We start from the raw sequence: 24,142 nt of genomic DNA, 5'->3' as shown, positions 1-24,142 counted from the left end.
TTGTGCTGTTTTTTTTTTTAAGTCTGGGTATTCACATCAATAATTATCACATGGGACACACAGAGCATGTGCCCACTAAAACTTTTAAGGCTTTACATGTCTTTCCCCCCCAGTCAGGTATATGCATACTTACATGTGATTTTTTAAAAAGAGCCATATGCCATTTCACATTTAAGTGAGTACACAGGCTGTTATTCAGTAAGATGTACCCAACAAACTATAGTATGTGAATCAGCCTCAGGATAATAGTTTAACCTACCTATGCAGAGATCTGACTGAATTACCTGCTCTAGCCGATGCTAACTGGAAGGAGAGAAAGATAGAGCAGCAAACCATACAGGACACAGCGGGTAACTTCCTGTAGGAGTAGGTCCTCTGGGCTTATAGTGGCCCTTGGAGAATGTAATTAATTTATTGGAGAATATTGGCAATTTTCCTCTAGCACAGAGTGAACTGATTTAGCAACAGAAGTCATTGGGTTATAAAAGCCCTTCCAATATAACAATATTTATCAATGTAACATACATTATTATAAATCATAGTCTCCATCCACCCTATGCCTACATAATCTTGTCAGTTAAAGACAAAACTAGACATGACACAGGAGGCCCATAAACAGACTCCCAAAGGACTATTTTAGGCCCGAAAAAGCTGTTGAGGTAACTCCCCTCTCCATTTTCCCTGGCTGCTCGAAGATCTTTGAACCCTAAGGGGAGGCAGAAGAGGAAAACCCCAGCCAGGCAGCTTATGCTACCAGCTTCTGAAGAGACCTTCCATTGGCTGGCACAACTCTGCTTTTTGGCCAAATATCTATTCATTATATTTTAGTTTTTTAAACTGTAAATCACCTTGGGTGTCTTGGCAGAAAGACTGTAAATAAATGTAATAAAATTAACTTCTTTCCCTTTATTCTTGAAACATGGCTTTACTCCAGTCTACTATTGTCTATTCCTTGTTTGTTTGTTATTAACTTGTTGCTTTTGTTATATTCAGGTGGCAAAGAATATAACTGGCCAGCATGGACTTCACTTTACTCAATATATTTCTGATGCATACAGGCATCTTCATAGGCCTCTTATTGATTACATTTGTCACCATCTATTTCCTGTGGCCTTCAGTGTTGCTTACACTACTTATATGGTAAGATTTCTGGAAAGACTGCCAGGTGCCAGGGCCCAGTTGTGGGCCAGAGACAAATAGTGTGGTCCAACCAGGTGAGTGGTCAAGTTCCAGAAGAGGCTGACCGGTATCCGAAGGACCAGAGGAAGATGACGTGAGGATCACACTCCACCTTACATTTTTTGTGTAGCCTGTAGCTGAGCCTGATTTCTCTCTCTCTCTCTCTAAAGCACACATGCTCCCAGTTCAGGGTGGGCCCCCCATGCCCTGGGAGAGGGGAAGGATTAAACCTCCCCCCGCATTTTCTTACTAAAATCTCCACGCTGGGGGAGGGGGAGATTTTGGGAAGAAAAAGGCGGCAGGAAGGTTTAATCCTCTCCTCCCGGTGCATGGTGGGCCTTATCTAAATTGGGGCATGCACACTTACTCTAGAGTAAAAAAACCCCTCAACCTTAGCTGCATGCTATGCAATTAATGCAGTTTGACCCTAAAACAAGCTGGTGGTCAGCCAGGTTCCAGACCATGCAAGGTGGCGTTTGTTTAGCACCTTCTTCCTTAGCGCAAGACCTAAGAGGAGGTGGAGCTGCTGCTGGAATTGTTGGTGTGGCAAGGACAAAAAAGGCCTTGTCTTTGCCACTTACTGGTCACAAATAAAATGTCCTAACTGCAAACGATTACAAAGATTGGTGGGTTGGAGAAAACTCTATAAAAAACTCCAAGAAGTAGGGGAGCAAAATTGCCGGCTCACCTCCATTTGTCTTCTCCCCAGCTGCTCAGTTTCTATAGTTTACCTGCCTCTCTCCCCCAACACCCTAATCTCCTTAGTAACTGTTGCCAGGAGACATCCAGGCTCTCCTCACCACTCTCTCCCTTCCTGATTTACTTTTATTTTAAGTATTTATTTCCAACTTTCCTAGACAAATCGTCTCCACAGACCAGATTACAAGTTAACTAAACTGGTATGCATTTTAAACCATATTATCGAAACAACATAAAAGATAAAGCACTCTTGAAATATGTCAAACCAGGGTTCCCCAACACATGCTCACGGGCACCTACAAAACTTTATTTATTTATTTTCCCCAGGTTTTTAATATATGTACATGGATTTGTGTATATCCATAGCAATGACATGTATACATCTTTGTAGCAATTGCACAATTCAACAAAAGCGGACCAAATATCCAAATAAGTATCCATTTGAAGGTGGCGTCTATAGGCCACCTGTTCAAATACTGAAAGCGTTGTAAGGTCCTCAGTTCATTGTATTACAGGAGATGAGTGTTTATTCTTCCAATGTTGTAATATCTGTCTTTTAGCTGTCAAAAGGGTGCAGAGAATCCACTTTACACTGATGAGTGGTTAATTTCCATGTAGCAGGTAAATAATTTAAAAGAGCGTGTATATCAGTTAATATTAAAGACTCTTCCAGTACGTAATGTATCTGTGTAATAACCTCCTCCCCAAATGAAGCAACTATTGGACATTGACAAAACATATGTTTAAAAGAAGCATTAGCTGTATTCCACCACCAGCAACTAGTCAACTTAGAGAAACCCTTATTAAAGAGATGTTGCGGTGTCCAATACACACAAAACAGAAGTTTTTGCTGAATAAGATGCAGCCTAAGATCCACAGGTAGACACCAAACCAGTGTTCTACTTTTTAGGCATTTTGTGGAGGTGCCCACAGCATGGTCTCAAATTCCCAAATGAGCCCATGGGTCCAAAAGGATGGAGGACCCCTATATTAAACTTAAAACAGCAACATGGAGAAACATCCCATTTCAGCAAAAATAAGACACAGATCATCTGCCACATAACCGATACCTTTTTTTGTACTCCAAACCTAGGGACACAGAACGCCACAGCAACCCTCCTGTCGTGGAGGGCACAGAGATTAATGTATCTGGATTCTGCTACTAGTTTTCCCAGACTGAGCCCACACCTGGCACCTTATGCCAGGCCTTCTTGTCAGGAGGCTCAAGCCATGCCCATATAAAGCCACGTCTTAAAGTTATTAACATGTGCTTTTTCTGCACAAACCTAGGCATGTTTACTCAGAAGTAAGTCCCCCACCCCAAAGTTCATCGGAGCCACTTCTTTAGTACACCCTTCCTCAATCTGGCAGAAACCAGATGTGGCCACACTGGCTGAGGGTGATGGGAGCTGTAGTCCAACACATCTGGAGGGCACCAAGTTTGGTAAGGCTGATCTAATAAGTGTGGTTAAGACTGTGGCTTTCCGGTAGATTAAAAACCATGTACCTCAGAAAAGTGTATGCTGAAAATCAGAATGCCAAAAATTAGGGCCCATTTCATGGGAATTGAAATATTTCACTAAAAACTTCCCACTCCCCACTTTGGAAGTCCTAGGGGGGTGTTTCCACCAGCGATTTACTACGAGCCAGCTACGTGTTGAGGTTGTTAGGGATACATGACATCGTGGTCATCCAGCAGCCACCCTAGAGCTTATCAGGGAAAAACCTGGATTTCCTGAGACTTCTTAAAGTCTGATTCTTTTCCTCAAGTCAGGTTCTCCCCAGTATAGTTGTTGTATGCCCCAACCCCCACATCTAGCTAGGGCATGCTAGCCCTGCCCAGGGGTGTGCCTTTCACCATGACCCCAGTCAAGGGGTGTTTCCTCCCATTGTGCTGAATGACCCTTGCCCTCTGAATGCCCACAGAAATTACAGAGAAGCCCCTCAATTGACACTTTGAAGCCCAATTCCTTAAGTGCGATGAAGCGCGATCTTGAGCTCCAATTCATTGCCTTAGGAAGTAAGTACTTAGCAGCTCCCTTATAGATATCCCATTTGCTGTCTCCTCAGAAGTAACTCCAATTGTCGTCAATGAGGTCCTGCGGCTTAAAATGAGGGCTGGTTTCTGTCTTTGTGTTCTCCCCACCACCCCATCTTTCCCAGCACAAGCATATGTGTGTCTACTTGGAAGTAACTCCCATTGTGCGCAATGAGGCTTGCTCCTGAAATGGAGGTGCATCTGGACTTTCAGGGGAAAGGAGGGGGGGGAAGCCTCTCTTATTGGCTGAGCAGCACCTGCCAGTCAGATGGTTCACTCCAAACCCCACCCCCACAGTGAAGTATGTTCTGTGAAGTGATTTTTACTGCTTCAGAGGATCTGCTTGTGGAAGTACTCCTCCATTAGCTTCTCCTTCCATTGTCATGGAAACATAGCCCTAGTTTCTGAGCAAATGTGAAAGGGAAGTTTAAAATTGATTGTTGGTGTCTTGGGATTCTTGCAATACAACATGGTGCAAGATCAGAATCCAGTAAATCAGTCAACAAAATGTAGTTAAGGAAGCTCAGGCAATGGGAGAACCTAAAACAACCAGCTAAGCTTGACTGGGCCAAGCCAGTAACTGGATAGGAGCTCTTCAGACAATATATGCCATTTTCTGCAACCAGCAAACATATTACAGCTTCACAAAATGATCTAATGCCTGGATCAGTTCAGATCAATACTGCAGGCTACAGTTGAGTGGGTGGAAATTCTGCAGAATTTTGTGCTTATAGATTTGTTTACAGAGTTTTACTCAATGCTACCCCTCTTTTCCCCCCTTCCCCTGTTATTCTCTTTTGAAAGGAATTTTCTCCTGGTGGTGGCACATGAGATTAGCTAGCCTTCCGATGTTGAAGAGGCTTCTAAATAGGAGCATGGAAGAATCATAGAATCATAGAATAGTAGGGTTGGAAGGGGCCTACAAGGCCATCGAGTCCAACCCCCTGCTCAGTACAGGAATCCAAGTCAGAACATTTGTTTCATTTGATTTCCCCATTCATTTGTGTTAATTGCAGCTCATTTGCTTAGTTATACGTTAAAATCACATTTGTTTTTGTTAGTTCCATTGGTTCTCATTTCCTATTGCTTTAAATGGAAGACTCTGCTGCCTGTAACATCTGTGTTTTCCATCCAATGGGCATGAAATTGTCAGGCATTCTACTATGCCTTCAAGGGGTCAGACCTACCAATTTCAGACACATAACCGAAAGAGTTCCCATTGTAAAGGCATAAGGCAATTTAATAAAGCACATAGACATAGGCCGAAGCTACACAAGCATAAATATGCTGCTTTCAAGCAGTTTCCTTAACCCTTATGGGCACATTATTCCCTTTCACTCCGTTGTGGAAGAGTTGACATCCGTCACAAAACCTCCGGCATAGCTTCCCCTATGTCGTTTTGTCCTCGTCGTATATGGCACGATGTGGCTTTTCCTTCCATTTTAATTCCTGGTGTTTCCCTCTTCTCCCCCGCCTGCATTTCAGTGCACAGCCAATAGCAGAGTTGCGGGCAAGATTTATCCTTTTTCGGCGGGTTCTATTTTTCCGGCTATTCAGTCATGTGGCTGTCACCATTTTTGAGCCTGCAACTCACCACCCGGCATCCTGTCCTTTTTAAAAAATTTCCGTCAGCGCCATCCGCACAGGTCTGTTGGAGCGCTTCCACTTCCAGCATATTCGACGTGCTGTGCTGCACGAAGCGTTACTCCGAGTATGGTAAGTCATTTTTTAGATGTTGTCACTCCCTTTCCAAGAGCCTGTACCTTCCCTCTCCTTCTCCCAACACCAACGCTGTGCAACAATGTGTGTTCTTTGAATGTAACACTGCTTCCCGATGTATCCAAATGTAACAACCATTGGGTCGGTGCATGCCTTCTTGTCCTGACCCGGTTGATACGAAGTATCTTCTCTCTCCTTTCATAAACTTATTTTCTGTTTCGGCGTGTGTCCTTGCTGTATTATCCCTTCCTTGTGTTTCCATGTTAGCGATACTCTGACTCTTCATTTTCTCCCATGCAGTGCTAATGCCACTTTCTTGACTGAAAATCTGGACTTTATTTTTTGTGTTGCTTGTTAATTTAAGGCCAACGCCAGGGAGGGGCATATGCAAAAAAATCCTCCCTGTTCCATTTTCCCCTTGGCCATTGCCTCATTTCTATGCTCGATCCCTTATGTTACACTATTAGCTGGTGCCTGTGTCAAAGCAGTACTAGCAATGGATTTCTTCTTATAGGCTATTTAGAAGCCTGAGGTTATGGTCCGGCAATGTAAAGTGCTTTTCAAGAAACATGATGGAATGAAAGTGCATGCAATGCGTCCACCAATCCATCCCTCATCTTTGCACCCACCAGAAAGTTCATCCTTATACCTACTGTTAAAAGGAGGGTACTTTAGAAGAGCATATTTTGCACATGTCTGAAACTAGACCCACCCCGGGGCAACCAAACGGTGTCCTTTCAATTGGTGCCATGATAATGGGGCCCCGCCACTGCAGATTTGCAGACGCCGGTGCAGCCACATAGAACCCACATAGTCTGGAAATATTCATAAATATTCCTTGGGGTTTCAGGTATGTCTGGCTCGATCCTGCCTGGAACTGTTTCCAGTTGCAATTCCCGTTAAATGCATTGCTGATGCCCGTCCCCATAAACACCCCTATGATATTTTTCACAGAGATTTATAGGGAGCAACTACATGCCTCCAATTGTGGTCCACGCACACAACATGGAAGCGTTGGCCATGAAATTTATTCAAGTGAATAAGCAATTCTGGGATACAGTATCTGTACCTGCACTTCATTGCTTGCAAATCCAAAGTTCTTATGACCCTCCTGATAGCTGCATTGTCTGTGAGTTTCCACTAATGATTTAAATTGTGCTCAGTAATGCCCCACTGAATCCCCATTCTTTCTGAGGTATGTCATGCTTATCTGTTTCTATACTTTCTACCTCTGCAGGAGCCCTGTGTTCTTCCTTGGAGAAGCATGGAGTAGTAGTTCTTCCTATTTATGAAATCACCTCCTTGCCGGACCAGGAATTTGATACAAACACATGTGCCATCCACTGCGGCAAGACAATGAGGGAACCCGAGGGCTTCAAATCCGTCCATGATCTGTGTTGTGTCGCCGTTGTTTGTGGGTGGGGTGGAAAGGGGGAAAATAAAATGAGGAAATAGTTAGCTCTGGGTAGAATTCAAAGGAAACAAATCTCGAATAAGAACATAACTTGGGAATGTTCACATGCACACATGCATGGACACACACACACAGGGAAGGACATACCCAGACATAAGAACGCACAAGCAGGGGCAGGTTTTGCACTGGAGAAGGAGTAAGGACACCGGCATGAATCACTTACTTTCCTGGCGTCTCCGAGGAAAACTGTACGTCGAAGGAGAATGTGTTCCATTGCCAGACAAAGCTCCACAAAAATCTCGGCGACTGTTGATCTTCCAAGCCCAAACTGTTCAACGGCATTCTTGTAGAAGCAAGGGTTGGCCAGCTTCCAAATGGTTACAGCAACCCTTTTCTCAACACTGACCGGAACTCGCATAGCTGTGCGCTTCCTCTGTAGTGCAGGGGTCAACTCAGCCACGATCCCAGATAGGGTGCCTTGAGACATCCCGAAGTGCTCTATCCAGTGTGCATCATTCCAGACCTTGAGAACGAAGCTCTCCTGCCAATCCTTGCTTGAAGGTCGAACCTAGTAATGGCGGAAGATTGAGGGCGTTCTCACATGGGCAAGACAGTCAGCCATCATGTTCAGGTTACTTTGCAGTCTGGCAGAAAAGTAATCTTGAAAAATCGCCTCTTGAGAAATCTGAGCACAAGCAGACGAGATCGTCTCCGGTTTGCTCGCTGAGCCTCAGTGAGAGTCAAGGCCCAATGAGCAGCACGTATAAAACTCAGAAGGAGTACAGTGAGTTCCGTGTTCTCGATGAGGCCACTCAAGATGCTGGCAGGACCCATGGTGTTAAGAGGGAAATGAAATCGACCTGATCTAGCATGAAATTCACAAAGGAACTTTGTGAATGGAACACCCACTAGGCTGCGCAGGAGCGCCATGCGCAGGACAGTGAAAAGAGAGGGAAAAAGGGGTGGTGACTTGTCCACGTTAAGAGTAAAGGAGCAACCAATGGTGGCAATCAGAGAAGCCTAAAGCTTGCGTTTCAAATACTAGAAATGCTGTGGTGTGCCTTTCCATGCCGTTACAACAACAAAACAATAACGTTGCAGAAGGGGCAGTGTGTGCCGTTACAATAAAAACCGTTACGGGATTGAGCGGTACAGGGCGGTGCTCGAAACGTTATTAATGAAGGTGTAGCTTCAGCCATGGGTGAAGACTGCATAGCTTAGCATTGGCTGTGCTGGCTGGCAATGATGGCTGTTGTAGTTCAACCCATCTGCAGGGTGCCAGGTTGGGGAAGGCTGGAGTAATGAATGAATATATGACTTCTGAAAGTTACTTGAGAATTCCAGAATGTGTTTGTTTACTAATAACAAGGGCCATACTGAGCTGACTAGTTAGGGAGCAGAGTTCTAGTGCAACACAGTCATTTATAAGTGCTACAGAAGTAAAAACTAACACACAAATACCTGCCATGATTATTTGTTGTCTATCTTCACATTATTTTTGCCTTTAGGTACTTTTATTGGAGAAATGGTATAAAGGTGAGATACGCCGAGCACGAAGGCTACCAATTCTGCTACTTCTCCCGGGGGAAGCCTGGCCTTGATCCGTCCATCCTGATGCTTCACGGGTTCTCACTCAGCAAGGACATGTGGCTATTGTCAATTCTAGTATGTTTCCTTTCTGTCTGTTTCTGTTAGACACCCAACATTACTGTTGCTGCGAAAGAATATTGATGATGTGCTAGTGGGCAGGAACAGATGAACTTCAGCAGCTAACCAGCCCTGCTCTCCTCCCCAACAGCCATATTTCTCCACTGTTCTAAAGGACCTCCTTCCAAGGCTGACTGCCTCGTATTTAACTACAGAAGCACTTTTCTAGCCCTTATGCTTAGAACAATAATTATGTACCTCCGTAGGTTCTTTGGATTCCAAAGAAACAGAGACCTGCATGCCACTGTTACACTTCACAAGTCACAGTTTATTTGTGCACCGTATCATCAAGCAAAGCACAGAAACATAAGCTCAAGTTCTCACCATAAAATGCACCTGAATTTACAAAGGAGGTCTTTTCCCATTCTTCTCAGTGGCACAATGCATCATGCTTACATCATGTGGAAATTGCCCTGGTCTTGTCTGGCACAGCTCTTATTTGGGCTGTTCCAGGATCCCTCTTGAGTAAACAGCCATTCAGCCCAAAGTGGCTTTGCCAAGGATCTGTGACAACTTCTCCTCCTCCTATTAGGGGGTTTGCATGTAAACGTTTTGCAATCACCTGAAGATGTGGTCATGGAAAGGCTGGAGATCAGGCACCATATCAGAGAAGTGAGGCAGAGTCCACATGGCTATTCATTTTGCCAAGTTTGTCAGACTAAGAAAACAAGCCTGAACAACAGTTCTGTAGAGCCTGCCAGGCCCCAATGGCTCCTCAAGTCACATGGCCTGCCTGTTGATGAGCTGCAATACCTTCTCTGGCCATTACATGGGTAGTGTGGCAGTATAGGAAAGATCAGCCCAGTATGTCTTCTGACTATGAGCTTCCTCAATGGTACAGGAATTACAGTGTTTGGGCCTTGCTGCCTAAGTCTCTGCTTTATTAGTTTACCCATTTCTGAAATGAGATTTTAACTTTGGTAGAATATACCATAGTAATGTAACGTGGGGTGGGATTATGCTCTTAATTCTTAATACTCTTTTCCTGGTTGTCGCCATGTTTTGGGTTCCTTGAGCGTTGTGCCATCTCTCTGTATTATTTATCTCTATGTACTAATGTCAGTAGTCATTTGATTTTGAGAGTAGGTTTAGTGTGTGTGTGTTTTTAATTGGGTCAGATTTGCACACTGTCACCCTGGAGCTCTTTCTTTATGGGTGAGTGTAAAATCACATCATCAGCAACAAGTTAAGAGGTCTGTGTTAATGACAATGATTTAAATGTGCAAGATGTGCACCCAATCACAATTAAAAACATTAAGGGTGCAATCCTATGCATGTTTAGATAGAAAGGAGTCCTACAACTCCCAGCATGCCCCAGCTAGCATGGCAGGCTAGGGGATGCTGGGAGTTGTAGGACTTATTTCTGTCTTAACATGCATCAGATTGCACCCTCAAATATTTTTTTAAACTCATGTAGATGGAAGCAGTGGTGCAGGCATAGAAAGTGTTTGAAAAGACAACTTTGGTAACCCATATTGCATTCAGAAAGCATAATTCCTGGTGTTTCTCCCTCCTGTCACCCACCCACCCAGACTTTGCCAAAGGACATCCACTTGATCTGTGTTGACATGCCTGGGCATGGGGAAACCACTTGTTTGCTCGGAGACAGCTACATGGCTACTGATCAGGCTAAAAGGATACACCAGGTAAGTGCTTTCTTTAGAGCATCCTTCTCCAACTGAGGCCTTCCAGGTATTCTAGACTTCAAATCCAGGCATCCCTGACCATTGGCCGTACTGGTTGGGGATGATGGATTCCAAAGCATCTGGAGGGTGCCAAGTTGAGGGAAGGCTGCTCTAGAGCCCTGCTTGGGCAGTCAAAATCACACAATCGCAGTTATGTGAAGTGGGATAGTGAGCCATTTTGCTGACTGAGGCGGAGCAGCAAATGGTCCCCCTACCCCACCCATGTTGAGGTGCATAGTACCCAAAGTCAGTCATGTTATTTTGGCACATTAGGCAGAAAGTCCCACAAGCCCCTCTCCCCATCCCTGGCAGCAAAAATACAATAACAACTAGCCATTTGCTACCCTCTCCTAACACCCAGAATCTGTTGCCTGAGGTAGCCACCTCACTCTGCCTAATGGTAGGGCTGGCCCTCGATAGTGGAGCTCCCTGCTGCTGTGTCCCCACCTATGCATTAGGGGGCACATCTGCAAAGGGGAGCCTTCTCTATGGGGATAGGATTCCCCCTGTGATAATGGAACCATGATCGCACAGGTGTCAGCATCACTGCTGGGGGTGGGGTGGGGGCAACAAGCATAGAGCAGGATCGCCTCTTCAGACCCCACCCCCAACAACAACTCTCCTGCTGCTGGCTAGCCCTCCTGCCAGTCCTTCGCCCTTCACAAGTGAAAAAGGAACCCCTAACTTTTTAGAAAGGAGAGAAGATTTACCGGTGACGGAGAGGGCTCACAAGATGAAGAAGTGGCTTTGCAAAGCCATGGGGTGGGGGGAGGGGCGGCTACAGGCATAAACGACATTCCCCTTTTCAGACCTTCCCCCAGTGCATGGACAGCAGAGGGTGGGTTGATGGAGATGCAATGCGGGGCCAGCTGGTATGGCCCCACTCTCCGGTTCACAGGATGTTGATCACATGGGGGGATAACATCCGAATAGGACTTAGAAGTCCTTGGATGTGTATCATCCTAAAGACTGGAAGTGAGTGGTTTTAGTAAGAACTCCTCTTTTTTTGGTCAGAGAATCCTGAAGCAGCTGTCATGACTGTGATTACCTGAAGTGTCGTAAATGGTCTATTAGCAGGCATCCAGTTGTCCATTTCTGCAATAACTTGTCTGCACTGTGCATTATAGTGGCCGTTAGCTATGGATAAACTATGCTTGGCTCACCTCGATTGACATTTATTTTTTGCAAGCTTTCTTTGAGAGCACTTGAAACATGGCAACAACAAGACCTTTCAAGCACTTGTATGGAAAGCTAAAAAAAAAAAAGAGTTGCATGTGACCCTTGTCTACCAGTTTCCCCTCCCTCTGCAAGGAAAAGCTAGTTTTGGAATGGGGACAGTTTTCTGGAGATAGAAGCCTCTTCTAAAGTGGGAATGAAACTCATGCATGTGCTCAAGAACATAATTTCCTGCTGGGAAGCATTGGATTTGTAGTTTCCTCTGCCTCCTAAAAATCCCATGATCTCCAGCAGGATATGACAGTTAAGAAGCCTGGCAAGGCTGCCCCTATATGTAGTGAGCGTTCCCGGTCATTGGTAACCCCCTGCCCCATCTAAAAAGTTTGGGGTTCTTTTGCTCGTAAATGGTGGAGGACTGTCTGGGAGGACTAGCCAGCAGTAGGAGCATATTTGCAAGCCAAATACAAATTCGAGGGATCTGGGCTCAATTCATACTGGGGTGAGGTTTTTTGAACTAGGGGAGTTTGTATTTCAAACTCCTCCAGTTTGAACTTTCCCCCCTTTATTAGTTGCCAGGCTAACACAGAGATGATCTGAAATAGGTCTGAATCATAGAACTAGACAGACATAGGCCTCAGTTTGGCTTTTGAATCCCAACACCATGGCTAAAGATCTGATAACCTATACATAAACAGTACCCTGTGCACAATATTTCTCAAAATCGTCCAAGTCAGGAAATTCCATAAGTTCCCCATGTAGCTGTCTACATAATATTCGGATTTTTCATGACATTGCATCTAAGTCCAGTGGCAAAAATCCTGCCTATCACATGACAGAGTGAAATATTCTTTCCAGTGACCCGCTATGGTTTGCACATGACCTGCAATGCTCTTTCCTGGCAGTGTTTACACACAACCCATCCTGGGAACCCCCTCCACTTTAATGGATGTTGCAGGAAAGTCTAGTTTGTCTCATTGCTGCCAGCTCGCTCCATACCAATCTCAGTTGCTTCAGAGGTGAAGAGTCTTTCTTGGAAAATGCCCAGCACTAGTACTTAAGGCTGTAGCAGGCAGCGCACAACATCTTTTCATTCACACTCCTTGTTTCAGTTTGCCGAGTGCACTGGTCTGAACAGAAAACTTTTCCACCTGGTCAGCATCTCCATGGGCGGAATGGTCGCTGGGGTTTATGCCGCTCTCTATCCACCTGACGTGTGCTCCTTGTCCCTCTTTTGTCCAGCCGGTGAGTGTCTAAATGCAGTTATTTCCAGGGGGCTCCTAAAGATGCTCAGCTCTAAAAAAAGAGGCCAGGAGGTCTGGTCCAGTCTCTACATCAGGGATGCACAACTTTTTCTGCCCCGGGTCTACAACCGGTGTCAGACGGGGGCTGCATGTGTGCATGCATGTGCACGCATGCACAGAGACAGGACTCATGCACAGATACATTCTTTCTCCCATACACATACTCACACACGCTTTAACCCTACATACACAGTTTGGCCCAGCCTCCAAGTCAGGGGTGCACAACTTTTTTGGACCCCAGGGCTGCATCCAATGTCAGATGGGGAGAGCTAGGGGCTGCACATATATGTGCGTGTGCACACACACACACACAACCTTCCCCTCTCATAGGGGCAGATGACCCCTCTTCCCCCCAGAGGGGCGTACCCTCCTCTTTTCCCTTCTTCCTTGTTCTCAAGGAGTATCTGCCCCCCCTTCCTCCCCCTCTCACACAGGCACATCACCTTCCTCTTCCCATGCGCACACACACACACACAAGCTTTTATTTCTCCCAGGCCCTGCAGTCTCCAGTGAAATTGCTGTTAGTCTGGCACTAGTTGCAGTGGCGAAATAGCAATTTTGCAGGTTGGGGTAGCTGGGGGTTGGCTCTCCCAATCCCCAGGGATCCCCAGCAAGCTCACTGTTTTCTCCTGCTAGTAGCAGCAGTGGAATAGCGTTTCTTCCGTGCCCCCCTCCCCCCAGCACTGTAGCTGATCAGCTGGGCTGCAGGGGAAAGTGGTCAGGGACCCTATGGATCTGCAGGCTGTATGTACAGGCGTGGCTGAGGGCCACATGTGGCCCATGAGCTGTGGGTTGTGCACCCCTGCTCTAGGTTTTGTAATGGAAGCATGGGGTGCCTGGGATGAACCAGAAAGGGGATGATTATTATGATATTAAGCTACCATTTTACGCCACTCGATTCTTGTCCCATCCTCACAACATCCCTAATGAGGGTTCCAAATTAACAAGAAGGAAGGCTAGTTTAAAGTATGCAAGCCCCCCAGACAGAGGCCAGTTCTTCACTCTGACTGTCTGTCTGTTCCTCTCTCACATATTCACACATCAAAGGTAAGCACAGTCCCATTATGACTACCCTCCACCTTCCTCTTTTCCTTGCAGTTATCAGGTTACCAGCATTTTAGGGGCAGGATTTCTGTGATTTTAATAATCATGAGACAAACAGACATCCAAAAGGTGAAGCTTTTCTTGGTAAACCAATCAAGTGATGGCAAAACAAACAAACAAACAACAACAAAAACAGGCATCCCTGCTGTGTAGAGGAGCCCTTCCAGCAAAAAAAGTTGGCAACTATTGGTACTCACCCCCATGCCCACTTTGCCTGAACTTGGTGCAGAATCAAGAACTGAGTTTTTTGGCTGTCCCTCACCTCCTCTTAACCTGTGTGTTCTCTCCCAATCCTCAGGTGTGAGATATCCAAAGGATAATGAGTGTGTCACTCACTTGAAGGAACTGGAGAAAAGCCACAGGCTTGCCAACAACAACCCTCTCATTCCTCTGAACATGCAGCAAGGAAAATTGCTGTTCAAACTCTGTGTATACAGACAAATGAGAATACCCCTACAGGTGAAAAACAGCACTGCAAAGACTATAATGCTTCTGCACAATTAATAAATTGCAATATAAAGTCAGAAGGAACAGACCAAAACATAACCTTACTATTCTTATCAGCACAATGTCTAGTTTCTGTAGCTCCTGTCATTATGCAGAGTGTTTTATGTTTCTTATGTGAGCTTATCTTGTGAGTTAGGGTTAGACCAGCCTCCCCCAACCTGGTGCTCTCCAGATGTTTTGGACTACAACTCCCAGTGTTCCTGACATGCTGGTGGGGGCTGATGGGAGTTGAAGTCCAAAACATCTGGAGAGCACCAGATTGAGGAAGGCTGGGTTAGACCAAGAGTGACTTACTCAAGGTCATCCAACACTTTCTCTGGCTGATTGTGGAACTGAGCTTTTGCCTCTCACAGCATTCTATCCAGTGAGCCACAATTACAGTGCAATTCTGTGCATGTTCACTCAGAGGTAAGTCCCTCTGTGTTCAGCGGAGCTTGTTCCCAGGTTTTATATTGGAGTCGCAGCCTTAGTCCTCCAGTCCCAGATATTTGGGGAGGATCCTCTGCACAATTACTCACAACTCACATTCCTCCCTTGCCATTAAGACCCACCATGTTGATCAAGAATTATCCAGGAGCAACATTTTGGGTCTTCTGTGAGCCCTCTTCTGTTTCAGTTTTGAAAGTACAAAGAAGAAAGCAGTGCTACTTGCATGGTGGAGAAGTCTATCAATGACTACTAGCCACTGTATGGCTGTGTATCCCAGTTGTTGGGGAACATGAGCAGGAACGTGCTGTTCTGCTCCATCCTGTGTGTGAGATTGGCCATGGTGGGAACAGAATGCTGGACTGGCATTTGGACTGATCCAGCGCGGCTGTTCTTCCGTTGTGTCTGTCATCCCACATGCTGGTCCAAGCATAGCTTATTGACCACAGAATTATTCATTGGGAATCTCCCATGCTGAGCTGTCCTGGCCCGGGAGTTATAGGGATCCCACACAGAGAGAGATTGGAGAGAAAGAGTTAAATCCCCCCCCTCCCGACACAAGCCCTCCTGCAATCAGGGCTCTCAACCACACAGGGGTCCCCAGCACGTGGAGCACCTACATGTGTAGAGCTGGATGTCAGTTTGCCCCTTTTGCAGCCATTTGGGCTGAATGTGTAGATGTTCAGGGTGGGAGGCTAGCATTGTGCGTGATTGGCGGGAGGCGGGCAGAACCATAGTTCTGCTCCCCTTTCTCCATTCATCTGTACTACTCATGAAATACGGCTTATATCTCTTAGCCACTGTGTACTGGTTCCAGATAAGAAACCCATACAGTGTATGCCCTGACCCTAATTGCCTTGCACTCCTTTTTCCTAGCTCATAAAAGGATTTCTCAAACGGAGGGAACAGGACAACAAATTTTATGAAAAATGTAAGTGTAGTACTGAGAATGGTATGGCTTGTTTCAACAATTAAAGATGGCTAAGGTTATGGATTCACGTTTACCTGTTGCAGAGAATCTGAGCGTGTTTCATCTCTGCTCTAGTTGAAAAAAATCAGCCATGCTTCCATGACCAGTGTCATGCTCTGCTTCTGTCTGCATGTCTAAGAGTGACCAGTGTACCCCACACATTACGGAAAGAGGCAAAGATGGTCATACTTAACAGCATTGGAAGCAAAGGGTCAAGAGAATGTGTGTGGGTGACCAACACCAAGCACAGCTACTGTCTGGAAACAAAACTGAGTTACAGTGTAGTTTTGGGGAATGGAAGGATGTGGGGTAGTTTCTCACCCACAGAGAGTGGAGGGTGGGGAGGAATTGATGGGAGCAGGCTAGAAGACAGAGCCACACCTTTTACCAGCCCCTCTGCTCATATTCTGGGCTCTTTCATGGCAGCCTCAATGCAGTGAGGTCAGGGACAAGCTGCCCATCTCAACAAGATATACAAATTCTCAGATTTTTGTACAGATTGAAATACACCCCCAAACCTGGGGAGGGGTAGTTGTTTTAAAAAGTGGAAAACATTTGGAAAATGTAAGACTTTCTTGAATCAACTTCCATCAGGGGTTTTCAGTCCCTGTCTTCGTGGGTCTTCAGGAAAGCTCTGAAGACCCACCTGCTTTCGCTGGCCTTCCCTTAAGTTTGGGCCATTGTCTTTTATTGGCAAGTTTTGTTTTTATTGACTTTAATTGGTCATCTCTGTTTTATAGATTTTATAGAATATGGATTTTTGCTTGTATGCACTTTGTATGGTTTCTATCTGATATTCCGCCTTGAAAGGGTTCTGCCATTAAAGGCGGCCTAGAAATGATTTTAGATAGATAGATATACTTTGATGTTTCCACTTTTCCAAATTTTGACATGCAATTCTCCAATCAAAAATACATATATTAGTGAAAATAACACACAAAGACACATTATACTCAAGAAAATTACTTGCAAAAGTGTGTATATTAGGCAACATATTGTATCCCCAAATACTTATATTAGGCGAAATACACATGGAAATTCATACAAATGTTCCTGCGAACTTTAAGAAAAAAAATAAAATTGATGTGGAAATGGGATAACATGAGGCTTGAAAAATGAGAATCTGGACCCTGGAACCTATCTGTAGGCCCCTTAGGTTTAGTGTAAGAAGAGTAGTTTGTGAGTGGGGGTGGAGGGTAGGAAAGACCTCTCTTAGGTGGACTTGGTTGGGAAAGATGGTTTATAAACGTATATATATAAAAATAAAAAGGTGATGGGACAGGAGTGAACAGGATGGGCCAGAAATGGACTATACCCCCATGAGGGAGGGGGACAAGAAGAAAGATAATGACCTTTGTTGAGTAGGGGCTCCCTCGTGTGAGAAACAAGGGTGAGTGGGAGGAGGTTGGGAATGGTGAGGTATCATATGGCACATGGCTCTGAGAATGGAAGTTTTATATAGCAAATCTGCTTCTCTATTGGTAAGATTTTTTAGACTTCAGCCGTGAGGGGTCCAGATATAACCTTCATGACAACATGAGCAAAATCAGAGCTCCCACACAAATCATCTGGGAAAAGAATGATCATGTAGGTATACTTTTCATATAGTTACTATAGATATGGGAATTACTAAGTGAGAGATCTTGGGGAAATGAATTTGGGGAAATATTTTATTTCAGTGGCAGTTCACTTCCTAAAGGAGTGTTGGATCTAAAAGTGTAACCCTGCCTCTTCTTGGGGGGGGCGGGGGCGTTGTGACCTCTGTGTCCCAGACAGAAAACTAACATGGAGCAAAGGCAGAAGGGCAATGCTAGCAAAGCTATATAGAGACAGACCAGGAGGGACACAGAGAGTGAGGAGTTAGAAGCAGGCTTTGTCAAATGTTTGCTAAATAAGAACTTGTGAATTCATACAAAAATGCACTATGTTTGAACTATTTTGCAACTAAAAAAGTCCAGCACAGTGGGTTATTCCAGAATGATGATTCCTCACTCCACTAATCAAAAGACATTGTGCAGTTATTCTTTCTTTCCTTCCTTAATGGATTATCTGTGTAATGGATTGCAGAAGCACTGCAAAAAAACAACAAACATGGGAGGGTTACAAATGGAAGACAATGACATCATCTGGTCCTTCTGCAAAATTCCATGAATGAGGCAGGGCAATTGTACAATAACAGCTTTGTCTGGAAGCACCCAATATCCAGCCATATCCAATATTCTTTTTAATATGGCATGACGTTTATTGCTGTTTTCCTGATCTCCATAGTTTTAATTTAATCGATATATTTTGTTACTTTCTTAAAGTTAACTGATGATTTAGGAAGTTGATACTTTCAATTAAAGCACGATTCACTGTAGAAACAGTCAATGAAATACCACAAATAGTTAAACAATAGTTTTCCATTGTTTTAGCACAAATGTTTACAAAATTAAAAACAGGGCTGTTTTCAACAATGATATATCTTTTACAGTCCACAGCAGAATCCTTCTCTCACAACTGAGAAGATGTCTGGATTCTGCAACAAATGGGGAACAACTATCTATGGTTTCTCCTAAAAAGTGATAATTGGAAAGGCCTAGTTGGTACAGATTGTGGGCCCAAGAGACTGTTGGTTATACCTCTATGGTGCCAGACTGCAGAGGTCCCCCAAATTACAAAATATTTTTCTAGATTTCCCACCTTTGAAATTCCAGGTATTCAAAATTAAGGCTTTGCATGTACAGTCAGTCTTTTTTCAGAAGAGTAAATTTCAGTACCAGAATGTAAGGAATTACACATCTGTGACTCTGTTACCAAGAATATGTGAGTAGTTTCAACCTTCTGCCTGAGTTTATAATTGCAAGGTGCTCCTTAATGCAAAATAGACTCCTTCCACTCTTCAGATTGAACATTGGTCTAGACATCTTTTCCCAGACGGCTTTGAATCTTCATTCTTGTCTTCAGCACCCTCTTTGCACTTTCTGCAGCCTTTAAAATGTATTTCCATTCTTTGCTATTCAGGTATTGGATCCACCTGGGGCAGAAATTTTAGCCAACGGTATTCAGAATACACAAGTACATATGCTGGAGAAATGTGGACACTTCATACCCTTGGATTGGCCCAAGAAAACCACAGAGCTCCTCTTGGACTTCTACAGTTCAGTTTGTGACATGAATAAGAAACTGGCATAAGTCAAGAATCAAGTAATTCGGATATTGAACTTCTAATCTGAAGATAAGAACAATGAAAATGGTTTTGTGGATGTCTACAAAGATTGCTCAAGAAATAGTTACTTTTCCCTGCATTGATGTTTATGTTCAGCCTGATTTCTTGCTTTCGCTACATCATAACCTCTAATAATTAGGCCATGCTGGTAACTGACTACTTTTCTGGTGAAATTGGCTCAAGATCTTATTCCTATAATTGTCCAACAACAACTTCCTAGTGTTTTACTGTTTACATTAAACAGGCAGATTTTATATTCACTTGTTACTGGAAATTAAACCGTTCATTAATGTAGATCATAGATCATCAGGGGGTTCTATCTTTCATACCCTTATAAGAACAAACTTTTGGATATGTCTAAGTAGATGAGTCAGGAGGGGAAATAAAATTATTCACTTTAAACAATCCCATATTTAAAGCCAGAATTGTGTGAATTTAGGAAAGCTCCTAATTGATACATTTTCATTTGGTGCCTATGAATATCCCCCCCGCCCCCGCTCTTTTAAAAGCAGTCACACTTCCTGTTTCTGTTGCATCTGACAAAGTGGACTATAGTCCACAATAGTGCATGCCAGAATCAATTTCTTGGTTTTCAAGGTGACACAAGACTCTTGGTTGTTTTTCTGTTTCTGATCTTCCAGGAGGTCATCATGATGAAGCAGATGGGCCTGCCAAAATTTCTAAGCACCCTTAAAATCTACTGTGTGCTCTAGTGCTGTGATCTTCTAAGTATGTTCCATTAGAATATGGGCTTGCTTTGAAGCTCATCAGGCCTTCATTGAAAAGATCAGTAACAATAGACAAACCTTTCTGAAAGATAGCTAGTTGGTAGTCATCAGTCTTGCTCTACAAAGTGCAGATCCAATGGTGTATTGGGTGTCTTCTGGGCCAAGGGCTCAGGTCACATGGGTTTACAAGAAGGCCAAATAAACTTGTCTAGTGTCCCATATGAACTGAGTGTGTGCCTGTGGGGACTGGCCCAAACATCATAGGGGGCTTTAACAGTGAGGAGTCTGGGTTTGATTCTGAATCAGAGAGGGATGCTTTAGACTCCAGTATTGCAGTGGAAACCTCAAGGCCTGGGAACCTGACGCAGCCTGTCTCTGCAACTGATTATGTGACAACGGGGAGTGTAACTTCAGAACTGGTCCAACTGCCAGATAAGGCTTCATGTCACATCCATGATATAGTGCCTGAGACTGGAGAATGAGAGGATTCTGAGGAGGAAGGGGGATTGGGGTATGTCGCCCAGGGTGAGATGTCAAATCTAGAGGCAGGAGCAGTGATGCCTCCTGTGGTGTTCTCTGCGTTTATGGGCTAATGTGGTCAGAAGAGGGGCATTAAGTAGGCCTACTCTGGTATTTAAAGTAGGCCCTAGCTGGCGAGACCTTGCGGAGCTCAACGTCTTTTATGCTTGGATATCTACCAGGTCTGAATTCTCTTGGTCACTCTATGAATTCTTCTTTATGATAATTAGGTATTGAGTTTATGTATGTCAACCTTTTGCTGGGAACCACAACACTGAAAGGACTTGAGCTTAAGATTGGCCTCTTGGAGTCAAGTTGAGGGGTCTCTGCTGTGAAGAAGCCAGTTGTTCCTGCTGCGGAGTTTGGGTGCTGCAAGCTGTTTTGCAAGACTTTGGAATGAGTATCTGTGTGATCTAATCTATGGAAATAAAAGCCTGACTGCGAAGAGGCTTCTTGTGTTGAATTGCCTGAGGAACCAGGTAGCCAGGCTCTGACAGTGCCCTAGACAGGGCTGGCCCAAAATGTTTTGCTGCCTGAGGTGGAGCAGCAAGTGGTGGCGCTGCCCCAGCCACCCACATCAAGGCGCCGTATACGCAAGGCTGGCCAAGTTATTTTGGCACATGAAACAGAAAATCCCACAAGCGCCTTTCCCTGTCCCCGGCAGTAAAATAGCAGTCATCCAAGGGAAGTAAACGGTTTGCCCATGAAGGCATTATCAGATAGTAAGGAAGGGAGGGTGAATAATTATAATCAAAACAAATGGGCAAACTGTTAATTGAATATCCCTTAGAGCAGGGGAGGGGAACCTGTGGCCCTCCAGATGTTGAACTGCACTTCCCATAATTGCCCACCACTGGCTCTACTGGTTAGGGCTGATGGGAGTTGCAGTCCAACAACATCTGGAGGACCACTTGTTCCACACCTCGGCCTTAGAGCAAGGGTGGGGAACTGCCTTCAGCCTGAGAGCCAAATTCCCTTTCGGAGAAACTCTTAGGGGCCACACCCCAGTGGTGGGCAGGGCCAAAGACAAAAAGGGTGGGGGCAAACCCCCAATAAAATAACAAAAAGTGCTGGCATAGTGTAGCTTAAAGCACTCCCTGCCAATAGGTAAGCCTAAGGAGAGGCAACTCTGCGTTTTCGAATGGGAAAGAAGCTGCACAAAAGCCAGGAAACCACTAGATGATCAGTGGTTAGGGGAAAGGGGTTAGCCCTCAAAGGCTTTGGTAAAAAGCCATGTTTTTACTTGGTGCTGAAATGAAACCAATGTACATGCCAATTGGGCCTCCAAGAGGAGGGCATTCCACAACAGGGATGCCACAGCAGAGAAGGCCCTCTCCCACATCCCACCATAGTGCATGTCTCGCACTGGTGGGACGTAGAGGAGGGCCCCTCCAGCAGATCTCAGTCTTTGGGCAGGCATATATAGGGACAGGCGCTCCCTCAAATATCAAGGTCCCAAGCTGCTTAGGGCTTTAAGCGTCCTCACCAGAACCATGAATTCTGACTGGAAGCATATTGGCAGCCAGTGCAATTCCTTTAATGCTGGTGTTATATGGTTTTTATGAGGTGTTCCGGTCAGCAGTCTAGCTGCTGCATTTTACACTAGCTGAGTCATCTTCAAGGGCAGCCCCACGTAAAATGCACTGCAGTAGTCTAATCGGGAAGTTACCAGCGCATGTACTACTGTGGCTAGGTTATCCCTGTCCAGGAAAGGCTGTAGCTGGTGGATCAGCCAAAGCTGGCCCCAAGTACTCCAGGCCACGGAGTCCACCAGGGGTCTAGTGACAGGGATGGATCTAGGAGTACTCCCAAGGATTTGACACCCCCCCCCCCGGGGTTGAGGTTCCCCACCCCTGACTTACAGACTAATGATATAAAGCCTAAATAGATGCCAAGTCCATCTGTGTAATTCCAGCAAAATATTTAAATTTAATTTAAGAAGTAGGTTACCAATTTAAAAGATGTGTTAAATATATAAAGGGGGACCAGATTGCTACAGTTGGTCCAGGAACTTGGCTCCCTTATCTTCCATAATATCTAGGCTGGGAAAAGGATCAGTTTCCATGAGGGATTACATAATGGATTCCTGCATCTGGCAGGTTAACCTGTGGCATTCACTGCCACAAGCAGTGGTAACTCAGAAGGCAGCAAGGGCGCTCCTGACCATGACATTCTGAAGGGTGGGGGGCAGATGATGTTAGTATCCCTGCTAATAAAAAAGTGCTGGTGCTGCATCCGGGTGAGCTTGGTTCCACTACACCAGTACCCGTAATCCCAAGTTCATTGGCTCCCTCTGTGTGTGGGCGTTGTCACTTGCACAGTCCTTGATTGGTGGGCTCTGGCAGTCTTTCCAGGGAAACTGGGTAGAGGGAGAGATCTTATTTATTTATTTCATTTCTATACCGCCCAATAGCCGAAGATCTCTGGGCGGTTCACAAAAATGAGGACGCTTAAAGCCCTAAGTGGCTTGGGACCTCGATATTTGAGGGAGCGCCTGTCCCTATATATGCCTGCCCAAGGACTGAGATCTGTTGTGTATACACCATTTTTTGGTGGTTGCTGCCAGACTATCTCCCCACAATCCCAGCATAATTAGACCATATGTATTTATTTATAAGCTACTCTATATCTAAAAAAGGTCCCCAGGAAGAAAAGAATAAAAATATTTAAAATCAAGTTACACAATGAAACCGTGGCTGGTCATTCAGGAAAAGTATGTTTAAATACAAATGTCTTTGGCAGATGCAGAAAATAAAGCAATGTTGGCATCTCCCTATGCAAACTGGAGCATAGGGTTGCTCTGTTCCACCCCCCTGTTCCCTTGTATTATTTGCATTGTATTTAAATACTGGCTCCCAGGTTCAACAGGCAGAACTATACACAACCAGGAATGTCTGGATTTTGTGAAATCCATCCCATGTGTGTTTCATGGATTCTGCAGTATCATTTGTTCTGGTGTCTGTTCATAGAAGGATTCGATTTTTTTTCTGGTATGTGGAAAAATATGCAAATAATTCTGTAAGAGGGTTAGCAAAATTTACATAATTTACGTTGGCACGTAACATTTAGTTTATTGTCCCCCATTCTATTAAACTTTTCCTTGTGTATTTTTTTCCAGAATGGCATATGTCTCAGCAGAAACTTGCGTATTTTCCTACTAATAAATTTGTGTAAATTTCAGGAAAGTAAAAAAAAAATTGAGAGTCCACAGACTCCATGCAGCCTGAGGAAGAATCCACAGGTCAGATTCTTAGAAATCTGAACTCATTTTAGTCCGTCTCAGATTTCTCCAGTGTCCCTACACAAAATACAAAAGAAACGGTGGTGTGAATCCCACTCTTGTGATAGTCTCTCAAAGCTAATGAGGGTATTGGAAGAGACAACAGCAGGAAAGAATTGACAGGAAAGAAGGTGTTTGAGGGCACAATCCTATGCATGTTTCGACAGAAAAAAGTCCTAAAACTCCCATCATTTTTTTCTGTCTTAACATGCATATGATTGTGCCTTAAGCCTGCTACTGGCTGCTGTTTCTCTGCTATAAATGACCCTCCTGCTGATTTTTACTATTTCTCCCCCTGCCAACCTCCCCCTGGAAGAAACCCAACAGCAAGGAAGGAAAATAACAACACTGGCATGTACAGAGGAGAACTGCAAGCGTGGGTTAAGCACTTGCTGCTTATCCACTGAAAATGCTCTGTACTAACTGGCACAAACATGACTGCGAAACACATGAAATTGTTTACTGGACATGTACTTCTCTCT

At 44.6% G+C, this 24,142-nt stretch overlaps 1 protein-coding gene across 1 annotated transcript; it reads left to right on the top strand.

Moving 5' to 3' along the window:
* Positions 1-1,018: 1,018 nt before the first annotated feature.
* LOC146355069 (monoacylglycerol lipase ABHD6-like) lies at positions 1,019-19,391 on the top strand. The gene is made up of 8 exons (XM_084832513.1): positions 1,019-1,140; positions 8,558-8,714; positions 10,289-10,402; positions 12,727-12,859; positions 14,321-14,481; positions 15,832-15,886; positions 17,412-17,512; positions 18,929-19,391. The coding sequence occupies exons 1-8, from the start codon at positions 1,019-1,021 to the stop codon at positions 19,097-19,099; spliced, it is 1,014 nt and encodes a 337-aa protein (XP_084688639.1). The 3' UTR covers positions 19,100-19,391.
* Positions 19,392-24,142: the final 4,751 nt, after the last annotated feature.

Source organism: Heloderma suspectum, chromosome 2 (genome assembly GCF_057233095.1).
Source record: "Heloderma suspectum isolate Gila_16-S chromosome 2, 16-S_ref, whole genome shotgun sequence".
NCBI lineage: Eukaryota > Metazoa > Chordata > Lepidosauria > Squamata > Helodermatidae > Heloderma > Heloderma suspectum.
Note: the sequence above shows the minus strand (reverse complement) of the source record. Positions and strands in the feature narration are given on the sequence as shown.

Coding starts and splice junctions, on each gene's coding strand:
- LOC146355069 (XM_084832513.1), top strand. CDS start 1,019: ATGGACTTCACTTTACTCAATATATTTCTGATGCATACAGGCATCTTC. Junction 1,141..8,557: donor TTGCTTACACTACTTATATG/GTAAGATTTCTG, acceptor TTTTGCCTTTAG/GTACTTTTATTGGAGAAATG. Junction 15,887..17,411: donor CAACAAATTTTATGAAAAAT/GTAAGTGTAGTA, acceptor TCTATTGGTAAG/ATTTTTTAGACTTCAGCCGT.